Source organism: Anastrepha obliqua, chromosome 2 (assembly GCF_027943255.1).
Source record: "Anastrepha obliqua isolate idAnaObli1 chromosome 2, idAnaObli1_1.0, whole genome shotgun sequence".
NCBI lineage: Eukaryota > Metazoa > Arthropoda > Insecta > Diptera > Tephritidae > Anastrepha > Anastrepha obliqua.
The window spans coordinates 80,301,116-80,325,188 of record NC_072893.1 but is presented as its reverse complement, the minus strand read 5'-3'; the positions used below and the strand labels follow the sequence as shown (position 1 = coordinate 80,325,188).

At 36.1% G+C, this 24,073-nt stretch overlaps 1 protein-coding gene across 1 annotated transcript; it reads left to right on the top strand.

The window, feature by feature from the left end:
• Positions 1 to 13,000: 13,000 nt before the first annotated feature.
• LOC129237336 (PDZ domain-containing protein 8) lies at positions 13,001 to 22,318 on the top strand. Its single transcript, XM_054872011.1, has 8 exons — positions 13,001 to 13,433; positions 13,569 to 13,814; positions 15,693 to 15,885; positions 15,961 to 17,245; positions 17,315 to 17,458; positions 17,519 to 18,178; positions 21,012 to 21,243; positions 21,361 to 22,318. Exons 1-8 carry the CDS (start codon positions 13,269 to 13,271, stop codon positions 21,574 to 21,576), a joined length of 3,141 nt encoding a protein of 1,046 aa, XP_054727986.1. The 5' UTR covers positions 13,001 to 13,268; the 3' UTR covers positions 21,577 to 22,318.
• The last annotated feature ends 1,755 nt before the right edge of the window (positions 22,319 to 24,073 follow it).

Here is a 24,073-nt window from a genome sequence, read left to right as displayed (position 1 = left end):
CAAACACCTAACAGAAGTGTACGCGCCAATTATTTATTTTTTTTTTTTATAACAAATGGTGCCTGAGCGGTGAAGTTTTGAGGCTCGCGGAGGTGTCTTTTCTAATTCTGACGGAGCTGGTGATATTGCCCATCGTCATTTTGTATCTTGTATATATCATTATTTTTGCGGGTATACCAAATTCAGACATCGCAGCATGTAGGCTCCTTTTCGTGCTGTCGCATGCGGCTTTAAAGTCAACGAAAAGAGAGTGTGTTCTAATTCTCTTTTCAGGTTTTTTTCCATGACTTGGCAGTCACACTGAAGTCCGATTTTTCTTCCACAGTAGTACGCAGAGAACGAGAAATGTAGCTCGTGTATACCGGTTTGTTGGGCAGTACTCCCTGAGTGCAGAAGTGAAAGTCGAGTGACGAATTTTCTGGCTGTATGCAGCGATTGCAGTTTTTCGGTGTTGAACATTTATGCGCAGTTAAATGCTCGTTTTTTGATATACAGAGGTGGGTGTGTATTTTTGCTTCAAAAGATAATAATCCGAGGCAATGTTGGGTCTACGAATGCTAGGATTATCTAAAATTTGGATCTTCCATTTATCCCAGAAACAGCCACCTAGTTAATTTCTTTGTGCTGCATTCTGGTGCCGCAGACTACCACGCTTCGGGCGTCGGCGAAGTCGATCAGCCTCAGTCCTTTAGCCGATATTTCGGCGTAAAGGATATATTTTTAGATTGTTTCACTCCTTTACATGGCATCACTAGTAGACGTCGCAAGGTCTAATAGTGTTCTTGCCTTGCCCCGTCCATCGCATCTCTTGAATGGCGATGATGCCAGCTTTTACTCCTACGAGGAAATAAACCAGCCGGCAGAGAAGCCTTCGACATTAAGAGACCGGATATACCAGATGAATATCCTCAAATCATAGTCCTTAGTTCACTTACCGTGATCGTCCTCACATGGCGATGATGCCAGCTTTTGCTCTTACGAGGAAATCAACCAGCTGGGCAGAGGAACCTTCCATTTTAAATGACCGGATATTCTAGATGAATGCCCTCAATCATAGTCCTTAGTTCACTTACCGTGGTCGTGCTCAGACGTTCTCATCCGAGACGCTGTTTTTACATGGCGTGTCCCAGACCTAGCGTATAATCAAATATCCAGTGCTGTTTCGCCTTAACTCGCTCTCAAACAAGTATTCGGAAGCTACCCAGAGGATACTTGGGTGAAGCTTGGAAGTTGTGAATTGCTTAAACCGTATGCAGCAGAATCGTCCTGACCACTCCTCGGTAAGTTGTGAACAGCGACTTTCCCCACGTGCGGGGACTTCTACAAACAGCATTAAAATCACTTTATTTTTTTTTTGTCTATGTAAAAATATACAGACTTTTTGGTTACCGCATATGAGAGCAGGCACACTTGGCTTTGAGTTTAATATATTGTGATTCGTATAGCTAGACAAATAGGCAACCTCAAACCCTTGAATTAATTTTGACTTCGACTTCATGTTTCAACTCTTGCATCGTGGCTGGATGGTTACGCAAAAAATTTGGGGAAAAAATAGTCTAGTGGGTAGTCTAGTCAAGTCGTAACTTCTTTGTGGTCTGCAGTCATATGGTTTTGATTTGATTTCATATACATATCATTCATATTATTTCCAGTTTCAAGTATCCCTACACCAGAAAGCCACCTTTTACCTCCTTTGTTCACAACTGGATTATGCTTCAATAATCTGGAACTCATTCCATAACTCCTACGCTGATGGAATCGAGAGAGTCTAACGTAACTTTGTTCGTTTCGTTCTCCAGTTGCTTGCGGTGAACTCATATCGGCTTACAGTGCCTGTTTTTGGCTCATAGAGCTGAAACCCCTTGCAAAGAGCCGACCTATTCAATCTTTAATGTTTATATTTGATATTATTAATGATTTAATTGCCTCTTCAACCTATCTTCAACCTTTTCTTATCCTTTTCATGTTGTCACTTTAAATCTAATTACTTTAATTTTGCTTCTATTACTCAAGATAGTGCTAAGCCAAGATCTCTGTTTGAGTTTAAGATTGTATCATTATATTTATTTCGAAAACAACAAGCAAAAAATTTGTATCAAAATTTATATCCAAAATTCTTGAAGCATTTGATATGGAATCGCTCAGCTGTCAAAGTTAAAACAATGGATTGTCAAAATCCTAAAATGCTAAAACCCACAGCCCTGCTAAATAATGTCGGTCATTAGAAATGTAATATCAAGCATTAACTTAAGTTAACATTAACCATAACTTAACAAACTTAAGAGTAAACTGCGAAATGGGAAACATGAATATAGTCCTGCCATAAGTTTTGTTAAAAGTTAAGTCCGTTATAGGTATGAAATTATAATACTTTTTTATTTAATCATGTAAACATGTCTTTTTTTAATTTTAATTCGAAATGGTCACCATTTGCTTTTACACAAGCTTTCAAACGATTATGCCAAGGATATTGACGCCGTTACTCGAACCAAAGATACTCGTAGTTTGAGACTTCAAAATTTCTGGTCTCATGGATTCAGATCTGGACTTCCAGACGGCCAGTATTCTGCGGCTATGAGCCCAGGTATATTGCTTTTTTAGCTACTGCTGAGTGATTTTTGCTGGAGCCGAATCTTGCTGGAAGATCCAAGCTTTCCATTGAAGGGAATGCTGCTCAACTGCTTCACCATGGCTCCTCAACTATACTCCTGGTACACTTTTGCCCCGATCTTAATCCTTTTTCGCCTCAATGAAGGGATGTAACGTCTTTACGAGACACTCTCCACTAACTATTAAATTAACTAGAAAAATATGTGAAAAAGTACGTACTATATTCCTATTTATTTGGCATGAGACTGCATACGTACGATAATTTGACAGCTTAAGTAAACATCTTTAAGTTCTTACGGAACTTCAGTTAAGTTTAAAGCCGGAATTTCTCTTTTACTTTTCGTATTTGAGCAATTGTTTTTCTTACAAGTGCTCTTTCATTACACGAAGTGTGCTCACATTTGTTTCATTTGAATTTCTTCATTTCTTCTGCGAATCAAAATGGTGGGAGTAGCTCCGACGTCATAGAGGATTCAAAAACAGAATTATGTACGCTTTTTTCACACACTCATTCGCTTTTCAAAGTAACATGAGTATTGGCTGCTGCGTTGATAGTTTCTTACATAACCAACATAATTCAGTCTTTGCCGTCCTCTGTTGCAAACAAACCGCTGTCATATCCGCTATTACGTTGGGAGAGCCTGTTAATGGTTCGATGTTGGCCACACCTTCTGTATTCTCTTCACCTTGTCGTTCTCGGATGGGTGCATACAAATTTCACCCGAATACAATTACAAATCGCTGAAAATTATTTTTTTCTCTACTCTATGTAGCGACCGCTATTTATATAAGGTTTTAAGTTACCCTTTCGAATGTAGTAACTTGCGTTTCTGTTAAAAAATTAGTATGATTACAACTTCAGCCTACATTCGAATTTAAGTTATTTGAATTTTTGGTCAAGTACAACATCTTTTTAGTTTAATAAACTTTTGGAATATAGGGCAACCAATTAGTCCCAACCCATTTCGAGTACCACTATGCCGTTTTCATATCAGAAAAATGACAAATTAAAAGTTTGCGACTAATGCGTGTGAGAGTATTTTTTGTAGTGACGTAAAAAGTAAATAAGAAAGAGAATGGAGCAGTACGATTCGGTCGTGAATAACAATAAAAATTAATAGCAATACAACAATAAAATGAAACAAATGTCCAATTATTACATCAGAAAATCAGCTGATCTGTCAAATTTGCGGATGTTGCCACCTTCTGTATTCTCTCCGGAGTGTGTTAGTCCACCGGTAAGGCTTATACCCTCAATACCGAGAATTAGTTACGTTGGAAGTGTAATTGTTAGGAATAAGTTGGATTCAGGGCATAAGGTCTAGCTTGTCTACGCCATTTCTGCTTGAGTGAGGCTACAGTGGAAAGAAGTTACTTAAACCACGTCCAATTACACAATTTCGGTGGCATTAAATTTCTCAATTTTGTATGATGGAAGTATAGTTGCGTTTGCTCCATAATTCTGTTAATATATTTTCTCTCTAAGGAAGCGCGTTGCTGTGCTTTTGTTGTTGACTTGCATATTTAACTTGTCTGTTCTAACTTTGCATTATCTAAAATTCATGTGTATGAAAATTGTATTGACTTTTTTAATTTAAATATAACTTCTATACAAATAGAATTAAGTTAACTTAGCTTATGAATTTTGTTTAAACGGTTATATAACTTTTTGAATATGCCGCTATAAATACGGTTAGCATAACGTCGAAAGCACAAGTTACTTCTCACCAATTAACACTCTTTCAACTTTTGGGAATGCTAGGGGTTAAATTATTTTTATTAGCCATTCTGGCAGTTTTGGTCATGCAATCGAATGCATATTTTTTTGAGTCCAATAATTGTTTGTGCCCGAAAAGCTGCCCGGTAAAGGAGATTGTAAGAACTAAAAACATATATCTTTCATGCAATGCTTCAGCAACGACAAGGACACACAGGCGACGTGTAATAGTGCGACGCCACAGGGGAAACAGCAACGTAGTTCGAAATGAAGGACGGAATCAACGTCGCAATGTCAGAAGACGACGCCGTGGTTAAAGAGATATTGTATAACGAGCAGCAAATAAAAAACAATACTTAATCACATATATGTATGTTTATTATTTTAAATTTTTTTTAAGAATCCACTTCAACCATTGTGCCCTATTTATGACTACTCTTGTCTCTCTGAAAACAGTGAATATTTTTCCGGTGAGTTAACCCTTTAAACAGCGTTGCCATATCTATAGATACTCATAATATTACAGTTTATACCAAATCATTTACCTGAAAGTTTGGAAAACTAATGAGGCTTTATAACACACAGTGCATATTTAGGGGAGGAAAAATCGAAAATTCAAAGTACTAAGTGTACTAATAATACTACGGTACTAATACTATATGTGATTCCAACCCACGCCCATCTAGACCCATGCCGCCATATAAGCGGCAAACAAGTTTTTTGGGATATTTTCACTCTCAAGCCAGGTGTACATATCGAGAAATATTTCGAAGGCTAAACTGTTGCTATTACTAAGAATATAAAATGTACAATATGATGTTATTCCGTTACTCTAAATATGTACGTATATGATAATAAGAGTTTCATTGAAATATAAATATTTTCTTTCCCACACAAAAAATACTTCCGTACCGTTAAGAGTTAGCAGATATAAGGCAGGATTTACCAGAAATAATCGCCTTTATCATAATTTTCTTTCTAATGTACCAGACAATTTAACCGCTAAAAGTGGTATTATTTTAAGTTTTAATTGCGTCGTATTTCTTTTCTTCGGATCATTGTTTGTACCAAATTTGAGTGATTTCGCTTTACTTAGGTTTTACATATTTTGAAAATTACCAATGTATGGTAGATGGGCGTGGTTATTGATCACTTTCGCTCGTCTTCAATACCAAACTACCTTGGATAAAGAGTAATATGGAAAAGGCTCATGCAAATATACAAATTGGCACAAAGTTAATCATCATATCGGGGGATTTATAAACACGACCCACTCAGTACGAATTTCAAGTCCGTTTGGGCCGTTCAGCTTTCAATTTCGAATAAATTGCAAAAAAAAAACCTAAAAATAGTGAAAATTCGATGTTTCGGCAAGAAAAAAATTTTTGAGATCTAAGGCAAGCATAATTTTCATGTTTTTTGATCTGTTAAATACTAATTTCGATCGTACTTAAATCATAAACCATTTGAAATCTAAAAAAATTGTAAAATTAGGATTATTTTGGTATAACAAATTTTGTGGACTCCGATCGACGCAGATTTTCCTGTAATTTGATCTACTTGATCCGATTTTGCAATGAATTTGGCCCATAGTTCTCTCAAACATTTATAAAACTGCAAAAAACCTATAAAATAGCAGAAAATTGCTGCTGAAAAAATGGAAAAAAATCTTCTAAGCACAATTAAATAAATTTATTGTATTTTTTATTAACAAAATAAAAGATTAAAATCTGGAAATGCAAAAAAATTGTAAAATCTATGAAAATAACGTATAAAAAGAATTAAAAAGATGATTTTCCTAACTTTCAAGCTGTTGTCCGGTGGTATCGAACTCTTTTATTTTCACGGAGAGGATTTCTCTTTCGTTTGTTATTATCTTTTGAGTGTCCAGCAATAGTCTGCCATCATGTTGATATTCTAATTTCCTTGATGCCTAGTCTCCATTCCACATATGTCTTGATGAAAACGTTCTCCCTGTTCTTCACTGTTCTTCCCAGGATTCTCAGGAAAGTAGTCGATGTGGGAATCTAGGAAGTGTAATTTTAGATTCATTACGCATCCTAATTTTTTGTAATCTGTCACTAATTCTTCGACTATTGTCCTGTAATTTTCACTTTTATTATTTCCTAAAAAGTTATGGCACACATTTTTTCAACTCACCCAAGCTGCTCTCTCCGTATCATTCATTTTACCAATAAAATTACCATCCTGAAATAGAGTTCTATTTTGGGGCCCATTAAAAATTCCCTCTTTTAATTTGGCATCACTTATCGCCGGAAACTTTTCTCTCAAGTATTGAAAGCAGTCACCATCCTTGTCCAGAGCTTTGACATATTGTTTCATGTGACCTAATTTGATGTGAAGTGGCGGTAGCAGATACCTTAAAGGCTGAATTAATGATGTTCATATTACATTTTGAGTACCGACATTTAATTGCACTCTCGTAGGCCATTCTTTTTTCACATAGTGATTCTTTCTGTCTTTGCTATCCCACAAACATAGATAGCAAGGATATTTTGTGAATCCTGATTATTGGCCTAAAAGAAGTGTTGTGATTTTGATATCCCCGCAAATTTGCCATTGGTGTTCTGAATACTTTATCTTATCCAATACAATTTCCAAACTTTCATAGGTCTCCTTAAGCTTCGTCGAATGGGCTATTGGAATTGGCGCCAATACATATGTTTCCAATGTGAAGCAAGACAGCTTTGAGACTTCTAGTTGATGAATCTATAAAGAGCCTCCACTCATCGTCTTCGTAGATATTAGGTTTTAATTCATCAACCAAGCCTTTAACATTGGAACAGTCTCCTCTTCACTATTCCGATAAAGGTAAGCCGTTATCTTTTTAGCTAACTTATTTTTATTTTTTAGTCTTGATGCCAGTAATTCAGCTCCATCCTTAGGCAAATTTAAATCTCGTATGAGATCATTTAGTTCTTCTCGAGTAAATGCTTCAGGGTCAGGGTAGCATGAAATCTTCGCCTTTGGAATTTTTTTCTTTAGAAATTTCTTCTTCCTCTTCTTGCTCCTTCTTTTTCTACTTCCATCTCTTCAAGACCTTCAGATTCACCAACAATAACTGGTTTCTGCGGCTTAACAGCTGATGAAACATTGTCGTACTGTATTTTACTTCTATTTGATGAAGTAAAACCGGCAATTTCAGTCATACAGAAGTAACAGTTATGCGAACTAGTTCGTGAAGTCCAGCTCATGGGAATTGTAAATTTCAAGTTTTCTCTGGTTTTGGTTTTTTCCCATCGTGTCAACATAATATTACCTCGGCTACAAACAAAGTCTGGAACCCAGGCTGAATCCAAATTTGTAATTTGAATGCAAAAGCATCCTTCATAATTTCGTTTTAATCTATCTGAAAACGTTTTGCGGTAGATCAGGACTCTTATTGCATAGCTGGGAATTGCTTCTTGTAATAGTATACTCTCCAGTAGCCAAGTTTTCCACTACTGAAGAGCTGCAGTCGCTGGATGACAACGCCTGCGGGCCTGCTTTCTCACCCTTACCAGACGCCGATACTGAGTTTCCGAATCTCTGCCTCGTAAAGAACTCATCACTTGTACCTGCCATGAAGGAAAAGGTCGAAGACGAGGTATCCATGTCGTAGATCATTTGCGAATAAAACAGTAAAATACCCTCGAAAAACCCTAATTTGTGCACATTCTTAGATCTTAATCTTGTATTTAAGAAATAAAAAATACAATAAATTTATTTAATTGTGTTTAAAAGATTTTTTTCTATTTTTTCAGCAGTAATTTTCTATTTTATCGTTTTCTTTCACAGAGAGAACTAGGGGCAAATTCATTACAGAATCAGATCAAGCAGATCAAATTACAGGAAAATCTCCGTCCATCGTGGTCCACAAAATTTTTTATACCAAAATAATCCTAATTTTCTTCGATTTTTGCAACTTTTGATGGTTTTTTATCGATTCCTATCATCATTCTGAGCATTTTGGTATAATACATATGTCTTTATCAAGCTCGATTTTACACAGTCTGCGGAAACTGTTAGGAATAGTTAAAGTTCAAATAATAAGCACCATAAGGCGGAAGTACATCAAGTTGCGAAAGTAATTCTAACCACATGCAAAATTTTGTATTGAAAGTTTCAAGTTCTATGCTATTCTATTATTTGTGGAACAGCATCAAGACGCACACCACAAATAGGATTAGGAGATCGGCCAAACATCTAACAGAAGTGTACGCGCCAATTATTTATTTTTATTTTTAAGTTATTAAATATTATTTAACTTCTTGCAAATTTAATTATACACGCCCATGCGTATTTTTGCAAATAATTATTTACTGCGTAATTAAAATTTCGAAGTGCGTGAATAATAATAAATTAAAGTGAATAATTTTGGGTAGCAACCCATTTGAATTTTTATTGGAATTCGTTCTAAACAAAAAAAAAAGGATTTGGTTTCTGTTTCAAAGTTGCTATAAAAAAAGTTTTAAAAATTCTAACAAAAAGTTATTTTAACCAAATATATCAGAACAAATATAAGATTATTTTGTTGCATATGTGAACGAAAGACCAAAATTAAAAAAAAAAAACATTTAATACGTCTTAGTGTGCACAGTTTATAGGCAACCACAAATTGCAAAATTTTTGCGATTTTTTTGCATTTTAACTGATCACATCTGTGTAGAAAATGAATTTTGTGTTTTAAAGCAGGCGTTGTGTGAACAAAATGCTATGTAAACGCAAATGCACGTATTGATATCTCGAAGCTTATGTCATCAGAGGGTCAGAAACACTGATGTTGTTGTTGTTGTAGCAGCATAAACATTCCCCATATTTACATACGGGGAATGCTGCTGGAGTGACAGTCCTTGGCCGGATATAAATCCGGGTCGTTTCGGTAACGTAGAACCGACTGTCTGAAACACTCATTTGACATGGTTTAATGCCAACTTGTGCCATATAACTTCTGTCTTTTTTCTTAGTATTTGGGGGCCCTTTACATTGGATAGCACTTTGTGCTTCTGGAACTTTGAAAATTTAATATAAAGTGCTAAAAACGCGTATAAAAATGGTCCAGCCCAGGGTTTGCAGACCAAGAGCTCGAAAATATATTTATACCTCACTGCTTTTTATGATTAACCATATGCAAGGATACATATACTCGTACATATATATATTACATACATATCTATAGCTATTAGGGCGGCCTTCAAAAAACGAAGTACTGAGTATTTATTATGATATCCTAGAACTATCAAATATGGTAAATAAGAATACACATATTTTTTATTTCTATATTTTTTGATATTAACTGGTGCCGCAAAGCCCATGAAGCTTCCCATAGTTTTTTGCATATACATCTTCGTGTGTGTGTGTGCGTGTTCGCGTTGGAGGCTCTAATGCGTTCACACAAAAGTGATAATATCGTGAACCCGACCAAATTAAAAAGTCAAAAAATTTAAGAGCTATAGATTTGATTGGCCTCGCAATATTCTTTCTTTTGTTTTAGTTTCAGAACGCGATCTAAATTATATCAGGTTTCACGTCATTGCATCTGTCAAACAAACCGCGTTAAAAAGAGTTTATTATCTTTAATGTTAATAATAATAATAATAATAATAATAATAATAATAAATAATTAAATATCTCTATGTTTTGTCATTGAAGAACCCACTTTATAAATATTTGTCACCTTTAGGTTCCCAATATCCCTTTAGATTATTTTTCAATCAGGTTTGAACCTTAAGTCCCCCTCTTAGTTTGAAGCCCTCTGGCAGACATCCCAGTCGGGGTTTTTAGTGAGTCCCAAAACGATAGCCAAAGTTCGTGGAAGTAAAGATACTTGGTCACCCAAGCTGACCCTTTTATTTAATTCTCCTGAACAGAACCGTCACCATGATGATACGGCGGTGTTGACACATTATGAGTGAAGTGATAGTGAATGTGATGAATGGAAAAAATTATGAGTTTGGGAAAAGCTAGATTCTTACATAACTGATGATTTAAAGTGCAGAGAATTAATTGTAAATGAATTTACGTGATACGCTAAAAATATAAAGGGTGGTTTTGTTTTAAAGGCCGGTGTTGATTTTGAATAAATTAGAATTTTTTTAGGAAATTATTGTCATTCACTTTATTATGATAATATTGGTTATTACGTATGGAACAAAATATCGACCACCTCCATCCGATGGTTCAAATTTTCGATTACGTTGGACCATAATTGAGGCCGCAAATAAATCTTTATTTGTAAAATTTACACATAGCTCCAATAAGAAAAATTAAAAGTTTTATGAGATAAATAAATGTGCTTAGCGGGAAAATAGTGAGAATGATTGGTTTTACGTGGGAATGAGTGGTTTTACGTGAAGTAAGCCTGATTATGTTTAGACCAATTTCCTATAAAAAATGGATAAAATAATTCGAAAGTCGAATTGTACTGAATTTTGGAAACGTTCGTCCGTTATAATCCTATATTCATTCCATCGCTCATTTGTGTTTTCAATTTTGAATATTTTTCTAAAAGAATTTTACCACTCAAAAAAAAAATTCTTATAATCATTCACTTACTCCTTTCAACCCTAATCTCCTAATTTTAAAAAGTTACACAGATCCTAATAGCATAGTTGACATGAAAATAACTGCTTTGGTAATATGAGAGGCAAGCGTTACATGTTTTTGAAACCCGAAGATTGTTGAGTTAATCTCTCGAGACTTGTTCGGCAAAAATTCTGGAGGAATACATGTTTTGTTTTTTCTTAACGTCCCCACCAATGTTAAGCTTTTACTCAATAGACTCTCAGCTAATTATTTACTTGTGAAGTAATTTTCCATAGTTACATTACGGTTAGTACCATGCTAAGGTTCGCAAAGCTCCTCAACAGCTTTTTTGGCAAGACCAACATCCCTTTGATTCCCATCTTTACCCGTATATAGAATGCCGCGAAGAGGATATGCATTAGCACTGTCGCATAACCTCCAAATCTTAATTCCATATTTATCCGGTTTAGATGGCATATACTGAATAAAGGGGCTTCTAATACGGCAAGGTAGCTATTGTTCGTCAACAACAATGTTCCCTGTGGGTATATAATACTTTCCAAAGTTGTAATTAACTTTATCCCAAACAGAGCATATAGGTGCTAACTTATCCGTTTGACGGCGGATACTTCGGGTAGACTTATTGGCAAAGCGTAAAAATCTTAAAAGTTCCTCAAAACGTTTAGCGTTCATAGCGACTTTAAAAATCGTTATTCCATACAACTTGTCCCAGAATAGCTTAGAACTTTGATTATTTGATTTCATATGGCCAGCTATGATCAAAAGTCCTATAAAAGCAAGGAGTTCATCTTTGTCTACAATTTTCCTAATTTTGAATACACTGCAGATCCTTCTTCATTCGTATACCTTATAATTTCATCACAAACTTCATCGTTTATGAAGAGTTTGAAGCAATCAAGTACGTCTGATAAAGTTGCACCTGTATGAATGAATTCCGTTTTGTGCTCAGCTATGCGGGTATAATTATTACTTACCTGGAGGATATTCGTTGATCTAATTTTAGATGAAGGTGGTGGAGACTTCTTTCAAATAGTAGCATCTTTACCAACGTAGAAGTAGGCTTTATTGTCTTCCATATCTGCATTTTCGTTTTCATCCGAAATCTCATCTTCTTCTTCAGATGCTTCAGTCATCTGGTCCACTTCGGAATCATTATAATCATCATCATTGTTGTCACTGGCTTCACCATCAGACTCATCTTCCCCTTCCCAATGTTCCAAAATATCCTCCAACTCCAAATCATTCAACTGTTTTTTAGCCATCGTAAAATAAAATTTTGCCACAGTTATTGTATATAATAACGTATTTATACAAATGAGAAATAACAGACTACAAGTGTGGTATACACGTGAGCATAATCAGCAAAACTATAAAGAATTTGAATATGTATATTTCTTCATCTGTTCAAAAATACTTTCTTCATTTTACGAATTCAAATTTTCATGTTATTTAAAAATGATAGGCCTACTATGCCTCTGATGCCCCTCAGGCTCACTTTAGGATTTACGTTACAATTTTGTAGGATTGCAAAAATATGGTAAAAATACGTACACAATCCAAAAAATTATAAACACGTCATAACAATTATAATCAGTTGGAGTAATACCCAAAATTTCAAATTAAAATATTATTTGGTACGGGAATAATCAATACTTAAATTTCAAAGTGAGACTGAAAGGCTCCCTTTAGGAGATTAGGGTTAATGACTCCCTTGGCGTGGAATGACTAACTTCTATTTTTTCTTCAATATAGAATAATTTTAAAGGGCGTCGTATTAAATAGTCAGAATTTCGAATTTTTATGGACCACCCTAATGCATATGTATATTTATACATACATATATATTATGCATATAGAAACATCAAAGTTGCTAAAGCAGTCGTTTTTGTTTACGTTTACTTCTTGAGTGCGCACAACAACAAAAAACAAATTAAAAATAAACAACCCCACAGAATGTTAAACATAACAGCTGTTCTGTTGAGAATTCAACTCTGAGGGTGTGATTATCGATTTTGCTGCAACTTGCATATTCAAAAGCTCACCACAGACAAAGAAGAAGAAAATCAAGTAGAGGCACACCCCTCAAAATGGGCTCAGTGTTCGCGTTTCACTCGCACGTAGCGGGAGTCTGTGTAATGAAGTCTGCTTTGTAGAACTTACATATATACATACTTATGTATATGTACAACAATTTCTATTTTACCAATAAAAAATATGAATATTTCATTATTTGCCGAATTTAGCCCTATAGTGAATTTAGTGTAGTTTGTACGAGTACCATATTTGCAAAGTGTTGAGTTCTATTAAATTCGTATGCTTTGGTTTGGCGTTTGTGAAAAGTTTACCTGAAAATCCTGCAAATTACTCCTATATATACATACATACATTAAAAAAAATGGAAATACCATTATCGATGCTGTTGTTGCTCTGCCTGGTATTTACCATTATAGGAGCGGCTCTGATGTTATTGCTGCAATATTACCTTTACTTACGATTTTCCATACTTCCGGAGGCGAGTGCTGAACAAAAGGATATCAACACGAAATACTCACTACCAGCGGTAAGTGGAAAATATGAAAGCACAAAAAACAATAAAAAAACAAAAATGGCGCACTTCCTGATAAAATAACAAAATGTACGCTATGCACATCTGCATTTGTAAGATGCCTTACTTTTTTATTGTTTAAATTTACAGAGAATTCAGCAGACAGCACGTGCCATAAATCTATCGTCACCTGCAGCGGCGACAACCGGGCACACACACACTGCTGGTGCGACAGATGCAGCACCATTAATGTCAATTAACTTTGTGATGCAATTCCTTTTTCATGAATTGAAAAATTCGAGTCGCGTGCGAAAGTGGTTCTATCGTAAATTATCGCTAGAACTCGATGAGCTGTTGGCAAAAACAACGACTGGAAAATTATTCGACAAACTGACGGTGAGGTGGCAAACATCAATACTCGCATACATGCCTTTGTATATGTGTATGTTAGTGCAAACAATTATAAAATATACTAACATACACACACATACATGCCATAAATATATGCATATGCTCCCTTGTTTAAGTTGTAAATATTTAGGAAAATTGCCCTGTATTACCGTTCAAGATATTAAAAAATTTCGTTGTTTAGGTTTTTGCAAAATTCTGATTTGACTTTCTCAAAAAACCTAATTTTTTCAGCTACATAGTGCAACAAATTTAGATGTTTGGATTCGAACAGAAAAGCAATTATACAATTCTGAAAGTACGTCATGAGTAGATCGTTCTTGCAGAACAAAATTCCGTTAAGAAATTTTTATTTGCTTACAGATGATTTTTTTACACTCAGCGTTCCAATTTTTTTAAAAACAGAAATCTTTGTACGAGTGTTACGATTACGAAAGTGTTATAAGTCGATTTCAAATAGAAATATTACTAATACAGAATTTTACGAAAAAACTTGTGTGGAATATTTTAACGCCTTAGCTCCCCTTTTTATGTGTAAATTTGAATAAATAACATAGAATGTTCTACTAAAATTTTTTTTCGAATAATTTCAGTGGAGGTTAACAAAGAAACAAAGGCCGGCAATGTAAGTGTTTATTTGACTGACAGAAAAACATTCCCACGCGTGAAGTCCTTTTCTGTGAACGCATGCCGCTTTTGTTTTCTCAGCTTCAATGAACTTAAATCTTATCCATTTTAATTCAGACTTTATATTAAAGGCGTAATGCAATTAAAACGTTCACGTTTAGAAAATCAAAGTCATTCCATGTCAAGTAATCCAGGTATCCATAGCAATTTTTCTGAAAATAGATTTATAATTCCTTGAGTATAATAAAAATTAACTGAAAAATTTTGAAAAAAAATTTAATTATTTTAAAATCTATTCAATGCCCAAAATTTTAGTAAGAAAATATCTTCAGTTCACTTTTTAATATTTTTAAAATATTGTTTTTGATATTGCTATTATTTTTTAGTAATTAAAAAAAGTTTTGACGAAAAACAATTTTTTTTGGTCATAGTTTTTAGTAAACGTGACAGTTGAAAGTTTCATAATTGGGTTCCATTAACTTTTCAAATTATGTATACTCGAATTCGAAGTTCGAATTATAAAAATTCTCACAAAAAAATTGAGCAATTCTTCTGTAGCAATGTTGATTTCGTTATTTAATAGCCACTCTTAGTATATACATATACACTTTTGGGATTCAAATCCCTCTGACCAAAATTGAAAGGTAGGCAGTTAGGTAGATAAAATCGTTGAATTACCAGTCTGGCGCTCCCCAAGTCGCACTAAAGCATCCTTTTGTTACCATTATGAGACCGCCAACAAGCAGATATCTGCAGTCAGCCATAGCTCTTGACGTAACGGAGAAGGCTGGCGCATTGCCACCGATTGTCAGAGAATGGAACACCCGGTCACCTTAATCGTCTGGCCCGGACATTTACAGGACATTTGCCTTAGCAATGGGGATTAAATGGTAAACCCAGCTTTTCTGCATGAGTGCCGATTTTTCAATGGCCGGTAATTACAAAATTGCTGTTGGATAATTGAAAAACGTAGATAGTAAAAATTACAAAACAGAGCGGAATAAAAGGCGTGTGCTTACCTTTGTAAAATTGTCTTTCTTAATGCCATTACTGGAAAATAGTTTTAAATCACGCTTTGTATAAATTTCTACAATTATTCCTTTGAAGCACTTACACCAGAATTTGAAACAAGTTCTTGGTAAATCTTGGACAATTCCTAAATCTAGAAAATTTTTTTTGTATAAATTGGTAAACGCACAACCTCATTCTACTTATTTTTTGCATTTTTTCTCCCAATAGATAAAAGAACTGGAATTGGGTGACCAATTTCCAGAGATTAGAAACTTACGTGTACATAACGTGGAATTGGATGATGCCGGTGATCGTATTGAAAATCTTGATATTTTGCTAGAAATTCACTACACAGGAAATTTCCGTACATGGATCGATGCTGATATGGTGCTGGGCAAAAAGGGATCTCTCACATTAATTGGTAAATATTACATACACTTATATAATGTTAATCCTTGTGTGATCAATTTCTAATGGTACTTATTTCGTTTTTCAGTGAAGCAATTATCCGGCTTGGCGCGCCTTCAATTTACACGCGATCCTTATACCCACTGGTCCTTGAGTTTTCTCGGTGATCCAGAACTTGATTTGGCCATCGAGTCTAAATACCAAGGACGTCAAATGCAATCAAATATTACCAGCCTCATTTCCAATCAAATACGAAAGGCTGTGCGACGCAAGCACACGCTGCCAAATTATAAACTACGCTACAAACCATTCTTCCACAAGACACCCGAAGAAGATGCTGGCGATGGTGACATACAGCCAAATGGCACACTGGAGGTTAAGGTATCGGAAATTTCACGACTTATGTGCCCGGAAGTTGTGACAGAGATTTATTGTACATTAACTTTGGCGTCACTGGCGTTTGTGGAAATACGTCAGAAAGATAATCGTAATGTAGTAGTTTCAATGGATGTGGAAATACATAAGGCAAAAAATCAGCAGGTTGGCATACTATTTAGGCAAATATCAGAGCAAGGCGTGGAAATCGAGGCGGTGTTGCCCAATACGCCTGCCTGTAAATCGGATTTGCGTGCAGGGGATATGTTGACTGCCATCGAAGGCAAGCGCGTTATATCTATCCAACAAGTGGCGAAAATTTTCAAGAGTTTGCAGGCTTCTGTTTTCCGGTTGCGTATCGAACGCATTATACCAGGCATCATAAGAAACGATGCTATTTTGGAAGACCTCGAACTGTACGAAGATTTGGGCGATGCGCATATGGGCTACGGTGTAGGCAAGACATCAACCGAGGCAGAGTTGGGTGGAAAGCAGACGATTTCACGCCCAGGTACAGCTGAAAAGTGTACTTCCAGCGAATCTAGCCATGGCAACACACCTACTAGCTCACCAAAGAAGACCAAGCTTATTACAAAAGCTTTAAAGAAAACCATAAGTCGCGATAGTAGTGATCAAGTAAAAGAGAAGGAGGACGATTTTAAGGTGAGGAGTAAACAATTAGCAAAGCAGGAGATTAAGCCAAAGGGTTCACCCAAGGTGTTGGGGGATGGCGTGAATGAAGTGGAGCATTACTATCAGCACTCGACGGTAGATTGTAGCATTGGTAGCCTCATACACATGGATGACATGGGATATTTCAAATTGGATGAAAACTCACGTTTCCTTAATATTGGAGTGTATTCCAAATGTACCGGTGATAGCTTGTTGCTGGGCTTTGTGAATATACCAGTAGGTCAGATTTTAGCTGAATGCTGTGAGACGAGCTTGGTGCAGTGCTGGAAGAAGTTTGAGCTTAGTCCACCGATGCCGCAGGATTTGTGAGCTAATTTTGGATATTAAATGAAAAACTAATAGAGATAAAATTTGCATTGTTGCTTCCTTTACAGAAAAACCCACAAACTTTCCAGTCAATCTGGCTTCAATGCAGATTTATGCTTTGGCGATATGCTGCTCGCTTTTACCTGGGATGGCAATCCAAATCTGTCGCTTAACGAGGCAGCTGTCAAACAGGTTGCTAAATCCAAAAGCAAGTGAGTAGAATTTTTTTTTTCGCAATAGAAATAAATCTCACCTGAACTCGTTTCTTTCAGAAATAATATTGCTGCCGAAAAAACAGATAATGATAGTGGAATTTTCGACAACAATTCATTACGCTCCGTGCCCAGTTCTAGTTCGCTTGCATCGACTACGCAAACATCTTCAAATCAGCTACGCGCGCACAGTTTTGTTCGCACTCATTTTCAGCGCGCCACTCAATGCGATTTTTGTGGCAAGAAGATTTGGTTAAAAGATGCCGTACAGTGTAGCGAATGCGCCATGTGTTGTCACAAAAAGTGTATAACGAAATGTCAAAATGCAACAGTTTGCGGGCCGGTTGATTGCTCCACGGCACTACAACAAAGACAACCTTCAATCTCTAGTACTGCTCCGGAATTCACCGTTACCGATGCCGATGCTTTAGATGCTTCTGAAGGAGAAGAAGCTATGCCATTAGGCGAAAATGAGGAGACTGTGGAAACAGCATCCACTAAAGCGCCACCAACTCCGAGCCTCGAGGTTCATCGATCAAGTCTGACGGGACTATTAGCACAGGGAATGAAACGTGTAAATTCAGCTAATAATCTCGCCATACCTGGAATTGTGTCCTCTTTGACTGGTGTCGGTGGTGGTAGTGGCGGCGGCGGAACAGGCGGTAGCAATACATCATTGGCAAAAAGTTTACCACCCAGTCCACAACGATCACCATCGCGGTGAGTAGAAAGTTTGTGAATGCTCTGCCCTCTGTAGCTACAAAGGGAAGACATAGTGAGTAACTCCAGCCGAAACGACTTAAAATCTCACGATGACCGAATTTCCTCAATAAAGCACCAGGTTGCGGATTTGTATTTTGGAGCCACGTCTGGCCATTCTGCTTTTACTACAATATTTATCTTTCGCCAACGAAAATGGAGGTATTTTCTTCCTGAGCAGTCCTGTCTTTTAGAAAATCTAGCCTCTAAAGTTAAGATCTCGCTCGGAAGGCACTGTAGTTACTCGTATTCGACTCGCCACTCTTGGCTGGTGTAGTTGGTACTTAGTACCTTCCCTTTTTCCGCTATTTGTAGAAAGTTGGGTATGAAGAACCAACGACGAAATTCCGGTTGAGAATGCATATCAACGTCTGAAGTTAGCAATTTATATTTCATGGAGAAAACCCACTATAAATGACTTCACCTCGCCATTTTCAAAAATAATAACAAATACCATGAAAGCAGCACTGCTGGTTTGGGGAACCGGGATAAGTTCCATTTTTATCAGTATTATGCCGATTTTAAGTGACGCTGGGTGGCTATTATTTAAGTGTTCAAAAGTTTTTCAAATTTTGCATTAACCTTCAGACCTCAATGTTATAGAAATGCTTTTGCATATTTTGGAAATAAATATTAGAAAATTTGGCATTACTAACAAAGAAAAACAAAAATTGGCGCCGAGTTCACGAAGAAACCAATTATGTTGATGCAAAAACGCCCAAATGTTAATTTTACGCAACTTTTAATTTTTATTGTTAATTTTTAAAGTAACTTTCTTTCCTTAAAAAACCTGCTGTGGTCCTATGGGTATATACAGCACTTATCAGACCAACATCACTTAAGCCTCTGTGGTCTGGAGGCGACGGACGATGGTTAAGTCCACACTTCGGGAACTATACAGGCTGCAAAGAAGTATATGTTTATGCATTGCGGGTGCCATGAGTACAACCTGTGCCGATGCTCTAAATGCTATGCTTGATTTACTCTGCTTGGATCTTAAGGTACAACAGGAGGCAATAAAGCAATCTGTAGACCCCATAAATATGGTTTCTGGCTCGAAGACGGAACTTCGGGACACAGAGAAGTCTTTAAGATGCTATTTGAGCAGTATCCACTGTTTTTGGCACCTAAAGACGACCTGATACCCACAGTTTTATTTGGAAGGAAATTTGATGAACAATGGAGCAATCCAGAATGTATGCAGGGAGGTTTGACGGATATTTTCTTTACCGATGGGACCAATAATGAAATAGATCCTAAGGCCGGATGGTATTTAAATGATAGTAATAAATATCACTATGCTATGGGAGAAATGGCAACTGTTTTCCAAACAGAAATTTTTGCTATCCTGAAAGTAGCCGAATTGATAATCGAGAGGAGATGGAGCGGGAAACAGTCAGGCTGCACTGAAGGCCCTGGAGAACACGTAGCAAACCTCGAAGATTGTTCAAGAATGTAAGAAGAGGCTTAATTCTGTCGCAAGACAGTACAGACGTGTACTTATATGGGTTCCAGGACACTCCGGTATTCAGGAAACGAAATTGCCGATGAATTGGCCAACCGTAAATCAGCGGTTCCCCCACAAGGGCCAGATCCAATAATCGAAATCAGTACCGCAGGAATCATGAATGGGATCAGCGATTATGTAGGTAATCTACATAAAGAGCGATGCTCCGGTCTAGAACGCTGTAGAACTGCAAAGTGTTTGGGACAAGTCCGAACAGAAAACTGTCAAACTTTCTAGTAAAACTTAGAAGGAAAGACGTTCGGTTGATGGTCGGTATCATTACAGGACACAACCCATGAGGTTAGCATATGATCTCCATTGGAATCATTGAGTACCCGATGTGCCTGTCTTGCTTGAAGGAGGTAGATAGCACTGAACACTTTCTCTGTGAGTGTGCTGTCTTTGCCAGAGCAAGGCTACGAGTTTTGGGTTCCGATGTCATGAGAACGAGTAATATTCGTTCTCTAAAACTGGAGGATATTTACAGATTTGCCAAAGAATCTGGAAAAACCTCACAGGGCTAACTACCTTTATCTCTGTCTCTATTCTCTGATACTTTTCTCCCTTCCTCCATTACTATCTACCCTCTTCCCAGAGCTCTAAATACAATGAGCTTTTTAACTGAGTGTTTTAGGAGCCACAAAATCTTCTTGGCTTGACATGTTCAAAATTTCAATTCTCTTTCTTTATACATCTGTGTTCACAATAATAGCAGTGTGAGATATTGAAAAGTTTTAAGTACTTATTTATCTATTATATATTTTATTTACACCAATAGCTATATAACTTAAAGATTTAAACTTTGAATAAAAAGTGAAAATATTTAATGAAATTTTATTTATTTTATTTATTTAATGAAATTTTAATCAAAACTTTTAATATATGGTATTAAAAATTCTAGAAAGAAACGATGCAGTTTTGTAGCCCATTAAATTTGGTCCAATTTGGTGCTCATTTAATGTGTCTCAAAATTTGCGTTAATTTGCAATTTTTGTTGCTGGCGGTCTTATGCATTCACTCCTTATAACAAATTTTCAGCATTCATTATATCGGAGGAAATGTATAGCACAAAACAAAGAAGGATCAAAACTCAAAGTGAATTTGAGCCTATTTAAACTGGAACAATTTTACACCACAACGGAATGGGCTTCGAAATTGCATACCTAGATTTTTTTTAAATACACTGACTTAATAGAACAATAGAAGAAATTTATATTTTTTAAATTTATATTCACAGCCTTTTTAACAAATATATATATGCTTACATATCCTTTATTTTTTATTTAGTAAATCATCGTTGGTTTGCAATCCCTTTGCTACCTTCGAAGTAATCACCCAGCGCTTGGAGGCTATACCCACAAAGGCAACGACACTGAGCGTCGAACAGATAAGCGCCATCAGTGAGCCTATAATGAGCATCACGAAAGATGAAGACGTTATGACTTTGGCTAAGAACGCTAGCAGAAATCTTTATAGCAATATGAATGGCGTTGAACGTGTTGAAAAAATTAATCTATTGGTAAGTAGTTGGCATGTTGCGGGGAAAGAAAAAAAAAATTATTTATAATATTCAAATCTTTCTTTAATTTAATTCTATGACCTTTTCTTTCCGTCTCTGTCATTACTGATTCCCTAGCTAAGCAAACTTCGTTTAGCTTTAGACAGTGAAACGGCCACTTATTCCAGCTTGGCATCCGCCAGTACAACGAAAAATGACATCGTTGATACAAACAATGCAGTTTTAAAGTCTACAATACTGAGCAAATCGGAGGAGCGTGTTCAGGCGCTTAGTGTTATCATGCTATATCTCTGCACCGCGCTGCAGCATGCACAGGGTGTCGAAATGCGTTGAAATGCAAAAAAATTTTAAATGAAAATACTTTTGGAATAAAAACATCTAGGAAAAATGCAAGTACTAAATTAAAAGAAGAAAAAATAACAAAAAAAAATCATACCGAACATACTGAACTGAAGGCTGAAGTATTACAAAAGTGGAATTTTAATGTAGCGTTAAAGCACCCCTCAAACTCCTTAAACACTTTTAAAGATAATGATCCGTTTCGAGTATTAGGTTAAATTTTTGTGAACTTACCACAATACATGCATAGATGTATTATTCAGAAATCTCACACAACAAGGTGCTTTAATGGAGTTAATTTTATGGAAATCCAAATACAAACATACTCATAAATAGTGCTGATTTTAAAAGTTGGAAATTATAAGTAGAATACAGTAGCTACAAGTGTATTTTATTGATATGAGTAAAAAACGAACTAGTAAAATATGGGGGACCAAAAGTATTAACTATATAAGTACATACATACTAGCATACTTCTTTAATAGCTGTGTAGTACACATATTCGGGAGCTTACTGTTGTTGAATGAAATTTAGTGTCGATCTATGTAGCGTAACTCAATGGTGTTTGCATGTGTGTAGAGTAGGGATGTCAATATCGGAAAATCGGGATCCCGGGCTATCGACTAACTAGTAGGGAGGAGTTGATTAAAATCTCAATATTGTTGAGTGCTATTTTTTTTATAAGCTTGAAATAGGAAAATATTCGTCACAAAAATATCTCTTTTAAAGAAAGGAAAACTTTATTTGCAACGTTAGTTAAGCTTTAAGCATTTGCAAAAGTTTCTTTTATAAAACAGCTAAGTTCATAATCGGTGGCGAATTGTGCTTTAGAGTGCGAAAATATAGTAGCTAAAAGTTATCGGCATACACAGCAGCTAGTCCGAAGTATAAATTGCATAGCGCTTTTATCAGCAGGTCGTAAACTTCGTTTGATATGCCCGTAGTTTTAATTAAGGAAGAGAGGTTGGAGGAAGCATTTCATTTACCATCAACAATCTAGCCGAAAAGTGTTGACGTAGAACGGTATTTTTCATCCGTTAGCATTGCATGCAATAAATTTAGGACACGCTTGCAGAATAAAACTATCAATGGTTTAATTTTAAAGATCAGAAAAATGGTTTTAAAAAATAGTTCTCTAATACATTTTAAATACAACACATTCTATGCCTCATTTAATTTCGGGACTGTTCGGGGATTCCGGGATCCCTTGACATCCATAATGTAGAATATGTAGAGTAGATTGAGGAAAACAATTAACTAAGCGTAAAAAGGAGTTGTTGTAAAAAGGAACAAAGGAAAATGTGTTTTTAAACTTTGTTTTTAAGTAGCGATTTTTTATGCACCCATAAATGTAATATCCTTTTTGGTTTACTTTTCGTTATTTCCACAAACTTGCATTTTACAAGGTGAAATACAAAATAAACAAGACTGAGCTAAAATATAAATGACAGGAGCTTTTTTCTGATAATTTCGAGTTTATTTATTCAAAATTGTCCCCTCTTGCCCTGATAGGATATTTTGGGCGATCTAAAATCTTTTTGAAAGATTGTTTCAGTTCATTTACCGGAATTTCGGTACAAGCCTTTTGGATGGTCTCTACAGGTACGGGCTCAAAACGTTTTCCTTTCATGGCCAAATGCAATTTTCCGAATAAGTAGAAGTCACAAGGAGCCACCATATCAGGCGAATACGGTGAGTAATTGGTGGTTAAAATGCGATTTCTAGTCAAAAAATCAGTCACAAGAGTGGGTCGATGAGATAGTGCATTATCATGCAATAAGCGAATTCGACGAATGCGATGCAGCAAACGCCAAGATAGAAAATTGCTCTGACGTTTCGGCCCATTGGCACGAACTCCTTGTGGTCAATTCCCTTGGAATCGTAAGAACAAATGAGCATCGACTTGATTTTTCATTTCTCCAAACGCGATTTTTTGGGTGGGGCTCGTCTAGGGCCTTCCATTCGGCACTTTAACGCTTAGTTCAGGTTCATGTTAAAAACACCACGTTTCATCACCAGTTGCAATGTTGTAAAGGAAGTTCCCATCTCTTCTCGCCTCTTTAATGAGGTCTTCCGAATGTTGAACTCTGAGCAATTTTAACTTGTGCGGAATGAAACGTGCACAGACCTTTTGTATGATCAGTTAAAATACGATGTTTTGGAAATATTAGCTCCTTGTTCGAAACACATTTTTGTACCGATGACACAACATGCTGACACTTTAGACGGAATAACTTCGCTTCCACTGAACCGAATGTCATCAAGGTTCCACTGGAAGTCAGCTGGGATGTAACTTTCAACGCATCAACTCATTAAAAAAATGGCGCCATCAAAAACATTTTATGACGCTAGGCTTGTTTATTTTGAACTTCAACTTGTATATATGAATGCGTAGGTACATTTTATATATGAATACTTCACAAAGTCCAGGTGCACCTACGTGGAAAACTAAAATTTGCTTACATCGTCTAAGTATATTTTTTATCGAATT